The sequence below is a fragment of the Geotrypetes seraphini genome, chromosome 1 (assembly GCF_902459505.1).
Source record: "Geotrypetes seraphini chromosome 1, aGeoSer1.1, whole genome shotgun sequence".
In the NCBI taxonomy this organism is placed as follows: Eukaryota; Metazoa; Chordata; class Amphibia; order Gymnophiona; family Dermophiidae; genus Geotrypetes; species Geotrypetes seraphini.
The window spans coordinates 406,761,432-406,773,689 of NC_047084.1; the positions used below are offsets into that span (position 1 = coordinate 406,761,432).

The 12,258-nt window shown below is 43.0% G+C and overlaps 1 protein-coding gene across 1 annotated transcript; it reads left to right on the forward strand.

Moving 5' to 3' along the window:
* Positions 1-5,609: 5,609 nt before the first annotated feature.
* On the forward strand, positions 5,610-6,867 carry LOC117367924 (actin-like protein 7A). Its single transcript, XM_033961038.1, is given in 2 exon segments — positions 5,610-6,338; positions 6,340-6,867. Coding segments are annotated over 2 exon segments (1,257 nt in total).
* Positions 6,868-12,258: the final 5,391 nt, after the last annotated feature.

The window sequence follows — 12,258 nt, forward strand, 5'->3', positions numbered from 1 at the left end:
TCCTACCTAGACAAACATGGCCTAACCTCCTACAGCTATGCAGATGACATCACCATTCACCTCCCCTTCGACCAACTGGAGTTCACAATGATAGTCACAATACACAAAACACTTGAAACAGTAGCAACATTGATGACAGAGCATAAACTAAAACTTAACCTGGACAAAGCAAACTTCATCCTCCTAGAAAACAGCAATACCCCAACCTTAACAAACAATAATAAACTCAATCTCATACTCCATTCATCCCATGCTAAAACTCCTTGGAATACTAATTGACAGAGGCTGTACCATGCAACCACAAATGAACAAAATAATAAAAACATCACTATGAGAAACTTCTTCGACAGAAAACAATTCCAACTTTTAGTACAATCTCTAATCCTAGGCTTAATAGACTACAGCAATATACTATATCTCCCCTGCCCAGCAACCATGATAAAACAATTACAAACAATACAAAACACAGCCCTAAGACTCATCTACTCACTGAAAAAATACGATCACATCACAGAAGCATACCACAACTCACACTGGCTCCCAATACAAGCAAGAGTACACTTCAGATTCCATTGCCTACTATTTAAAGCTATAAATGGAGAAAGCCCGACCGACTAACTCAAACTACCTCAACCAGACACAGGAGAACCCACACACTATTCACACACCCATTTACCAAAAATGTCAAATGAAGAAAAATGTACGACAACCTATTAGCTACCAGAGCAGCAAAACTGGACAGACAACTCACAAATCTGCTATCCTCGACCACAGACTACAAATCCTTCAAAAAAGAAACAAAAACCTTACTCTTCAAAAAGTACATTAAACCTTTATAACAGAACCAGACCCCCCAAACTTCACCAAAACACCATCTACATAGCAAATCAAAAATATTCAAAGCACTCATTAGACATTTATTAGTATCTTGACAATTCTCTTGTAATCCACCAAGCATTCTCTTGTAATCCACTTAGCATTGTATAAAAATAGTAGAAAATCTCATGCCCTGTTTACCTTCCCATTAATACAGGGCTGTAAAAGAAAGAAATTTTTGGACCATACTTTAGCAATCCAAGCAGCTTCACATGACAGAGAATTTCAATTATAGATACAGATCCAAGATGGCCCCATGCAGGGTTGTCTGAGCCACACTCTCCCTGAAGCTCGCTCGAATTTATTTACTTCGGTATTTTTTTTTTTTTTTACTTGCTCAGAGCAATGCCGAAGAGGAGGGGACGCAGCGCTGCTGGAGCCTCGCAGTGCTCCAGAACAGCCGTTTTCGGCAACATCGAGGAGCTGGTGAGGAGAATGCACGGCACGCCGATATCTTCGGGGAGTCCCCTGCAGGAGACACACGGTGGAGGCGAACCTGTGCCGTTCTCCATAGGGTTGGAGACATCGTTGAGCCCCGATGTGAGAGCACCTCCCCCACACCCTCAGTCCACCAGTTCCCCGCGAGCGGAGGCACTTCCAGAAGTCGGAGTTCACCTCCTCTCGGAGGCTAAGGAGAACGAGAGGGGGACTGGGTTGCCGGATTCCTCGGAGCAGAGGAACCTGAGCGTTGAGACTGAGGAGGAAGCGGCAGGGGATAAACGAACCAGACAGGACGTTCAACAAGAGATGTTGCCAGAGGGTGAGCTAACGCAATTAAAATTAAAATTACACTCTGTTCAAATTGAGAAGCCCCAGGAGGTAACATTGGATTCTCTGTGGGATCTTGTAGCTAATTTGGCAAGATCTATAAATCCGCAATTACAACACCTGGAAAGAAAATTTAATGATCATGAAACTGAGATTAAAAATTTCAGTTAAGAAATTGAGGGCTCTAAGATTTCAGTACAGAATGTCCACCAAGAATTAAAAGTCACCAAGCAAATCACTGAGAAATTAATTAAGAACAATACTAATTTAAGAAGGAAGATGGAGGCAATGGAAAATTTTTCTCGAAACAATAACCTTAGATTGATTAATTTCCCTAGGGCTCCTATGATAGCCCCTAGGGAAATGTTGAAACGTTATATGATGGAAATATTGGAGCTCTCTGAAGAATCATTACCACCATTCATGCAGGTTTATTACCTTCCGCAAAGGACTCAGGATCAACAACAACAGAAATTGGGACAAGATTTAATGAATATATCTAATATCTTGGAAATATCTGACAAAGAATTAGTGACCCCAGCAACTTTACTTTTGACGGTAGCTCTCGCATCAGATAAAAACTGGTTGCTGAGACTTTTCTTTAAAAATAAACAAAAATAATTTTTAGGTTGTAAAATTCAGATGTTCCCAGATTTAGCTAGGAATATGCAGAGAAGGAGACGTGAATTTTTGTTATGGAAACCTGGTGTTTTGGCCCTGGGGGCGACTTTTTACTTGCGACATCCATGTAAATGTGTAATTATCTACCGTTCACATAAATTTGTTTTCTTTGAGCCATCTCAACTGACAACCTTTCTCTCAACTTCATGTTTGGAGAAAGAGAAAACATGAATGCTCAGTTTAAGAAAGGGTGCATTAACCTCATTCAACTAGTCATTACTTTGTAAATGTGATTTTCTTTTTCATATTATTCACCGATTACCCACCTTGGATCCTTTTGAGGACTTGAGTTGAAATTTATGCTTATATTTGATATCTTTTATATAGTTTTATATTGTTTGTTGTTATATTAGTTTCTTGCTGAATTTCCTTTCTGTACAAATTAATGCTTGATTATATTGAAAAATTCAATAAATAAATAATAATAATAATAAAAAAAGAAGAATTTAAATTATAATTGTTTGGACCCTGTTCTTATAAACATTTCAGAACTCAAATGAAAACTTATCTCTTTTCAAAATACTTGGTTAAATAATTTCTTTTTGTCATTCTTAAATTGTCTTTACAGTAATTTATAATCTTCTCTCCGCCTTTTCTCACTTTGTTATTGCTGCTAGGTTATCAATTTGTCTATGCTGCTAGTTAAATAATTTCTTTCTGTCATTCTTAGATTGTCTCTAGTTTATAATTTATAATCTTTTATAAACCGCGTAGAGCTTACGGTTACGCAGTTAAGAAGCACGATGTTATGTTATGTTACATCGTAAGGGTGCTCTAGTGCTCTCTCTCTCTGTCTCGCTCTGGCAAGATAGATCCGTTGGGAGGAAGCACTTCTGCCTTTCTTGGCAGCCCATTGGGCTGGAGTCGCCCATGTTCTGGCAGTCTTCCTTGGCCGCCATTTTCCTAGTCTCAGGAGCCGTTCCAGAGGGTCTTGTTGGTTTCAGCAGAGATCTTGAAGGCTGGGTGCCTTTTCAGTCAACAAACAGCATGGAAGCTAGAGTCGGAGGCATTGGTTTGGCCCTCGCTGGCTCTTCCATTCCTGTCTCATGTTCCCCCCATGGCTTCTGATAGGTCTGGTCAACTGCTGGACAGCAACACATTCTGGCCTGGTGTTTCTAATTTGGCTTCGCCCGTGGAGTTAGGTGGAGCCAGAGCAGGCTCCCAGTTGGTTATCCCTGGTTTTCCTTCAGGAGGGTTTAGTCAGAAGTCTGGCAGTGGCCTCCTTGAAAGTTCAGGTTGCAGGCTTTGCATGTTTTCGGGTATGCAGAGGAGCTAGTTCACTTACTGCTTTTTTAGATCTGACCAGGTGTATGAGGGTAACGCTTCATTTGTGTCCTCCCTTCTGTCTTCTTTTCCCTTCATGGACTCTTAACATTGTTTTACAGGGCCTTGATGAGGCTTAGTTCTTCTAGATCTGTTGATCACGGTGTTTTTTTCTGGTCACCATCGCCTCTGCACGGTGTATTTTGGAGTTTCTGCTCTTTTGTGCAGAGAACTTTTTTTCTGTATGATAGATACGGGTGTATTCCTCCATATAGTATATTCCTTCTTGTCAACGGTGGTCTCGGCTTTCTGAGTCCATCAGGAGGTTAGATTGCCTGCATTTCATCGAACAGTTTCAGAGCGTGAAGATCAGATCGTCTGCAAATCGTCTGGAGGATCTTGCTCCTTTATTTGGAAAGGATAACTGAGTTCTGGGCTGTCTGATCACTTTTTTGTTCTCATTACTGTGCCTCACCGTGGTAGGCTGGCATCCAAGTCCTCGATCGCTCGATGGTTTCGAAGGGCCATTTCCGCAACTTACATCGCCCGCAGCATGCAGCCACTGTTTTCACTTACAACTCTCTTGACGGGAAGGGTGGCATCATCGTGGGCTGTATCTCGCTCAATTCATTCTGATGAAATTTGCAGGGCGGCTCTTGGACTTCTCTTCATACTTTTACTGAATGGATGTGGTGGCAGAGGGCCGCCGTGTGTGCGGACTGCTGGGCATAATGGACCCCGGGTCTGACCCAGCAGCGGCAATTCTTATGTTCTTATCTTCTGCTGCCATTTTTCAGGATCTCGGTTTTCTGGGCAGGCTCTTCTGTCCCTCCTTAACTTCTGTGGCTTTGGTACATATGGAATCTGGAAGGGACATACCAGAATAGAAGATTAGGTTTATACATTCGATAATCTTCTTTCTGTTAGTCCCTGGATGATTCCATATGACCCGCCCTCACTGTATTCACTCAGTTGTGTGGGGTAGCCTGCTCTTTTCTGCCTCGGTTACTCTCATTGCAGGCTTGAAGATTTTCCAGCCAGTTGCCAGATCCTGTGGGGAATTTCTATGAGTACAGTGTTCCCCCGGTCATTCACGGTCGGCGGTTCACGGTCCCAGTCATTCACAGTATTTTCCGACTGCGACCGCCGACCAGAAGAGGACAGCTGGAGAGGCAGGAGAGAGCAGCCGGAGCACTGGCGAGTGAAGGAAATCACTCGCTGTATGCTCCAACCGCCTCTTCCTGCACTAAAGTCGGGCCTTACCATTCAGGAGCTGTGTGTCAAAGCAGCTCCTGATTGGTAAGGTCCGACTTTAGTACAGGAAGAGGCGGTCAGAGCATTTCCTTCACTCACCGGTACTCCAGCTGCTCTCTCCTGCCTCTCCCACTGCCCTCTCCAGTCTCCCCCATGAAAAACAGTATTCGTAGTTTTTCAAGATTCGCGGGGGTTCCTGGTGTATGGAATCCTCCAGGGACTATCAAAGGTATAAACCTAATCTTCCATTCAAAGAGAAAAGCAAAAAGTAACAAACTCCATGTAACAAGCCCACCTCATTGGGACACAATAATACTGAATTCCAAAGAGGGATTAAATTTTATAATATAGTATATAGTATAGATAAAATTATCCAAATAAGGCACTGATTGTTTACCTTTAAAGTGCATATTTTATGTACTACTTCCCCAAACAAAACTTCATTGAAAAGGAATGTAGTTCATATTTATCCACAAAGAACCTCTTAACCCTTTAATGCAGAATAAAGGATAGTTTTCAGTTTCTTATGAAAAGCCAGTAAAATTTTCTTCAAGACAGACTTTCCCCAGGAAGCTTGGTTCAGAGTTCTGTAGTAAAGTGAACTGAGGGCTGTGTTGAGCCATGTCCAGAAATGCAGCTGTATAAGTGACATCATAATTAATGATGTCATCATTTTACCTCCTCCAAGGAAACCATACTCTCTGCCTCCTGTCATATTTCCTGCCGTAAGGCTTTAGAGATAAATTTACATTAAAGGATGAAAAGAAATGTCAGGAAAAAAGGCTCCAATCTCTATCTTAAATCCTGTAGAAACAGCACAGCAAAAACTTGATAAAAAGGCTGCACCGGGCAAAACAGATGCAGTACCTAAAGAGAAAAACGTGTCTTCACTATGTAAAGTAGAAAGAGTAGTGAAGGAGACCAGATCAGTGATCATAGATATAGGAACAGGATACTGCAAAGCTGGATATGCTGGACAACCTACACCTTCCTGTGTGATTTCATCTACTGTAGGGAAGCATTTTCAGAAGAGTGCTAAAACTGGAGACAAACGTAAAGAAAGCTTCATTGGACAGGAACGTATCAATGCTAAAGTACCCTTAAAACTTGTCAACCCACTGAGACATGGTATAGTAGTCGACTGGGAATGCATACAAGATATTTGGGAATACATATTTTATAAAGAGATGAAGATCCCTCCTGAGGAGCATGCTGTCCTGGTATCAGATCCTCCACTGAGTCCTACTACTAACAGAGAAAAATATGCAGAGATGATTTTTGAGACTTTCTGTTCTCCAGCAATGCATATCTCTTATCAGTCTAGACTCTCTATGTATTCTTATGGAAACACTTCAGGTCTAGTTGTAGAATGTGGTCATGGTGTTTCCTATGTGGTACCAATCTATGATGGTTATACTATACCTAGCATCACAGGAAGAGTGGATTATGGAGGAGAAGATATTACCATATACCTAATGAATCTATTAAATGAGACTGGGAAACAAATTTAAAGAAGAACATCTTCAAATCTTAGAAGACATTAAGATAAAATGTTGTTACACTTCTTCAGATCTTGATTATGAAATGGATTTACCACTCAGTGAATACAGAGCAGATTTAGAACTTCCAGATGGTCATCTCATCACCATTGGCAAGGAAAGATTCCTTTGTTCAGAAGCTCTCTTCAAGCCATCACTCATAGGGTCAAATCAACTAGGACTTCACAGTTTGACCATGTCCTGTCTCAATAAATGTGATGACATGTTAAAAAAGACCATAATGAACAATGTCTTATTGTGTGGCGGTTCCACCATGTTAGAAGGGTTTCCAGGGCGTTTTCAAAGAGAACTGAACAATCTGTGCCCACAAGACAAACTGCTGACAACAGCTTCCCCAGAAAGGAAATATTCTGTCTGGATTGGTGGTTCTATCCTGGCTTCTCTCAAGTCCTTTCAACAGCTTTGGGTATTTAAAAGGGAATATGAGGAGGACGGGCCCCAAATTGTCTACAGAAAATGCTTCTGAGTATGAAATAAAGAACAATCATGACCTATTAGGTTTATATTGCCATTCAATGAACCTCAAACAAATGCATCATCCCTAAAAATTTAAGATCTAAATGGTCATATTGTCAGGTATTGAATAAAATTGTAAAAGATTATAATATATCTCATGTTGAATACATTGAATCTTCTCATTTGCATTCAGAGTATAGTTAAGTTCAATCAATCTTCTGGAAGAAAGATGAACAGAACATGGCTCAGGCGAAGGGAGAGTAGCAGTAACTTCACTAGTAAAAGCTTGTCAATGTAGCACATAGAGGAGTCATTTTAGAAGGGTTATGTGCCATTTACATGTATAAAAAGCCCGTTTACAGATGTATAATTGGAAGAAATTTAGCATAATAAATGCATGAATTTATTCTTTATTCCCGCTGTTCCTATTTTTCTCTGTGCCTTGCATACCCATCCTATGCAGCCCTGTCTATCATAGGTACTCAGCCAATGAAAGCAGGCTGCCTGAATTTTGTTCCCATTTTTAAAGCAACCCTTGAGCTACTAGGTTGCTGTTTTGTGACCTTTTAACCAGTTGTTTTTTCTTGTGCTTCCTGCATGTTTTTGGAAGATCATCTGGAGGTTTAAGAAAATTTACAAAACCTTGTGGAAGTGAAGGAGGGGTTTGTGCTTGAGTAGGGTTACCATATGTGTGAAGCCAAAAAAAAGGACACATAGCTCCACCCCTCATCCTTGCCCCTCCCCTCCCCTCGGCAGTTGCCTACTGTGTGGAGTCAGGGTTGCAGCAAGTTATAATTGCACTCCGTGTGACTTGCCCTCCATGGTGCCCCATCCTATCTTGTGCTACACCCCTGATATATCAGACTTTCAGTTGTGAGTCTATAAAATACTGAGTGGAGTAGACCAACCCTTGAATTGATAACCATGTGGAAACAACATTAAACAGTCCTCCAGCTGTAACAGATCCAAAGCGACAGAGGCAATTGCAACACCAACCAAACACCATAACAGCAGGCTCTGTTGGCTTTATTTCAAAGCATAGCATACCTCACCTTCCCAACCTTTTAAAAACATTCAGCAAATGGTCATGTATAATAGACAGCTCCAGAGATCTCAGCAACACATGAAGAGCACAAGTTACAGATTGTCAAACCCCCTCCCCCCCAAAAAAACCCCAACAACTCTCTACTGCTGCTGCATGGGGTCTGGAATTACGAGTCCAGCTGGCAGTGGCGTATCTAGCATATCATTTTTTAACACCCTCTTCTCTATGTGGAAAAAAATATATATTTCTAGTAATAATAGTCCATGAGTCCCACCTAGGAAAAGGCAGAATCTTAACCATTGCAGTGAGCACTAGAACATCAATACACCCACTGTAAAACTAAACAAACCAGATTAGTACAGATCGATCCTGCACAGTCAATTCTAATAGAAAAGCATGTCTTTTTTCATACACAGATACTTATTGTATACTGGGTGAGAGTGTAACTGCAAACTAAAAATAGAATATGTAGACAACAATGAAACTGCACTCTAAGAAACCAGATTCTAGATAGAATGCAGCACCACAGCCTTCTCTAGACCATGGTTTGTTTGTTTTTTTTCTTCATGAATCGCTGTTTTTCTTTTATTTCTTTTAAAAAAAAAATGTTAATTTCTTCCGTGCGGCTGCCAGGGCAGGCTGCTCGGCCACAGCCCAGGGACTTTGACTTTATGACGGCTATTTTTCCTCCTATGTCCTGGCCAGCAATGGGCTTCAAGAAGTATAGCCAGTACAATTTCCCTCACGGACCCACATCGTTGGTGCCTCAAGTGCCTTGGGCCGGACCATCAACCAAAGTCGTGCGAGCGCTGTGCTACTCTTCAACCTCGAGCCCTTAAACGTCGTCGGATTTTAGTGGAGAAGCTTTTCGGGATGGATTCTTCGACCACTCCCTCGACTTCGAAAGCGGCCTCTGTCCCACCTTAGACCGAGGGCCCTTCTGCCTCCACTACTCTGACCTCGAGCCTCATCAGACCTTCTTCTTTTGCAGCAGCTCTTACCTCGACTACACCTGCTGTATCTTCCCCTGCATCCTCAGGTCAGATAACTCAGCAGAAAGGTCCAGCGGTGGTAATCAAGGTGGCCAAGACTTCCAAGTCGAAGCACATTTCCACTACCTCTGTGGAATCTCCACATTTCCACTACCTCTGTGGAACCTCCAGCCAAAGCAGGTAGTCCGGTTTCAGACTCGGATCCATCCTTGCCGGCTTCTTTCCAGACCATGTTAGAGAAGCAATTCATTCAATTCCTCACTAATGTGAGTGCCTGGTCTGGCATCTATGCACACGAAGCAAGTAGCAGATTCTTTGCAAATGCTTCGACAGGAATCCTCACACTTCATACAAGGAGCAGAGTCTTTGGGAGTGCCTCGAGGTTCCTCCATCAAGCCTCCTGAGCTTCGATCCACAGCTTCTAGCCCTATCCATTCAGGGGTCAGTACTGGGACCGCTGCTGTTCAATATATTAATTAATGACCTGGAAACAGGGACGAAGTGCAAAGTTATAAAATTTGCGCATGACACAAAACTCTCCAGTAGGGTTAGAACTGTTGAGGAATGTAAAGAACTACAAAGAGACCTGAACAAACTGAGTGAGTGGACAAAAAAATGGCAGATGAGCTTCAATGTAAGAAAATGTAAAGTCTTGCACATAGGAAAGGGAACCCGATATATAGCTATACAATGGGAGGGATGGTACTGGGAGAAGGCAACCTAGAAAAGGACTTGGGGGTATTGGTGGATATAACAATGAGGCCAGTGGCACAATGCGCAGCGGCCTCAAAGAAGGCGAGCACAATGTTGGGCATTATCAAAAGAGGTATCACGACCAGAACGAAGGAAGTTATCCTGCCACTGTATCGGGCAATGGTGCGCTCGCATCTGGAGCACTGTGTCCAATACTGGTCGCCGTACCTTAAGAAGGATATGGCGATACTCGAGAGGGTCCAGAGAAGAGCAACAAGGATGATAAAAGGCATGGAAAACCTTTCATGTGCTGAAAGGCTAGAGAAGCTGGGGCTCTTTTCCCTGGAAAAGTGGAGACTTAGAGGGGACATGATAGAGACTTATAAGATCATGAAAGACACAGAGAAGGTGGAGAGGGACAGATTCTTCAGACTAGTGGGGACAACAAAAACAAGAGGGCATTCAGAAAAATTGAAAGGAGACAGATTCAGAACAAATGCTAGGAAGTTCTTCACTCAGAGGGTAGTAGACACCTGGAATGTGCTTTCAGAAGAGGTGATAGGACAGAGTACGATATTGGGTTTAAAAAATGGATTGGATGATTTCCTGAAGGAGAAGGGGATTGAAGGGTATAGATAGAGGGTTACTATACAGGATATTAAATGATTAGGGAATAAAAGGTTTAGGTAAAGGATCACTTACAGGTCATGGACCTGGGGGGGCTGCCGCGGGAGCAGACTGCTGGGCACGATGGACCCCTGGTCTGACCCGGCAGAGGCAATGATTATGTTCTTGTGTTCTTATTGATAGCAACATCTGCTGCCATCTCCGGGGCGATGTCTCCTCGATCTTTGAGATCTGCTTCCAAGCACCACTCTCACTGACGATCGAGGCCTTCCTCGAGGCATACTTCTAGGCATACCTCTTCTTCCAAAGAGCGTCCTTCTTCCACTAAGCTTCGATCTACGCCTTCCAGCTCTACTAGACCACCGACTCCTCGATCGAGGTCCCCGCTTCCAGACCTCGATGACTCAGTGGTTTCTATTGCTTCATCCAAGTCTCCTTTTTCTTTTGATGCCTATTTTCCTGCCGAAGCTTCATCTTCAACCCAGGCTGCCTCGATGTTCTCGAGTCCTTCTCGAGGCAAGGCTGCTGACCTGGACCTTCAATTGGATGCTGGTTCTAAATACTCTAAGGAGTATCTCGAAGTCATGCATCTTCCTCAACCTCCTGCTGAGTCACTTAAGCTTCCTCTTCACAAGCTTTTGTCTCAGACTTTTACACAATGCCTGGAGACTCCTTATGCAATTCCTGCTGTTCCAGGCAAGTTGGACTCCAGGTATAAAACTCTACATTGAAAACGATTTGAGAATTCGCAGTTGTCTCACCAATCCTTACTTGTGGAGTCCTCCTTGAAAAGGTCCCATCCTTCCAAGGTTTATGCTACCATTCCTCCTGGAAGGGAAGGGAAAACTATGGACAAGTTTGGACGTCACCTCTACCAAAATGCCATGATGTCCTCTAAAGTCCTCAATTATAATTTCCATTTTGTCACTTATTTCAAGTTCCTCATTGATCTTCTTCCTAAATTTCTCAGTTATCTCAAAAGCACTTCGAATTTCAAGAAGTCATAGCTAGTCTGTCACAACTCAGATTACATCTACTTCAGTCTTCTTATGATGCCTTTGAGTTGTACACCAGGACGATTGCTTGTTCTGTAGCAATGCACTGCCTAGCCTGGCTTCGCACCATTGACATGGACCCTAATCTTCAGGACCACTTGGCTAATGTTCCTTGTGCAGGCAATGACTTCTTCGATGAATCTGTCGAGGCAGCCACCAAGAAATTGTTCGAACATGAAAAATCCTTTGCTTCTATTGTCAGACCAAAGCCCAAGCCAGCTCCTGCCAAGCCTGCATGCCCTCCTCCAATTTTCCAGAGGCGTTTTGCTCTGAGAGCGGCTCCTTATACTCGCCCTCCTCTCAAGAAACAGCAGAATCAGAAGCAACAGAATTCTCAACCTTCTGCTGCACTTAAGGCTACGCAGCCTTTTTGACTGTTTAACACAAAGCATAACCTCCACCATTCTGTCTCTGATCTATCTTCCCCCTATTGGAGGTCATCTCCATTATTTTTACCATCGATGGGAGACCATACACTTCTGACCTCTGGGTGCTGTCAATCATCAGGGAAGGATACTCTCTTCATTTCACTCAGGTTTCACCAGAGCTTCCTCCAAGAGAGTATCCTTCCAGTCCATCCCAGACTGCCCTTCTTCTTCAGGCAGCTCAAGCTCTGCTTTATCTCCATGCCATCGAACCAGTTCCTTTGGAACAGCAGAACAGGGGTTTTTACTCCCGTTACTTTCGAAGAAGACAGGCGATCTGTGACCCATTCTGGATCTCAGGGCTCTCAACAAATTTTTAGTCAAGGAAAAATTTTGAATGTTGTCCCTGGCATCCCTTTATCGCCTTCTCGATCAAAATGACTGGTTACGCTCTCTGGATCTGAAGGAGGCCTATACTCATATTCCCATTCATCCGGCCTCCCAGCAATATCTCAGATTTCGGGTGGGGAATCTGCATTATCAATACAGAGTGCTGCCCTTTGGCCTGGCTTCCTCTCCCAGAGTATTCACCAAATGCCTGGTAGTGGTAGCAGCAGCTCTAAG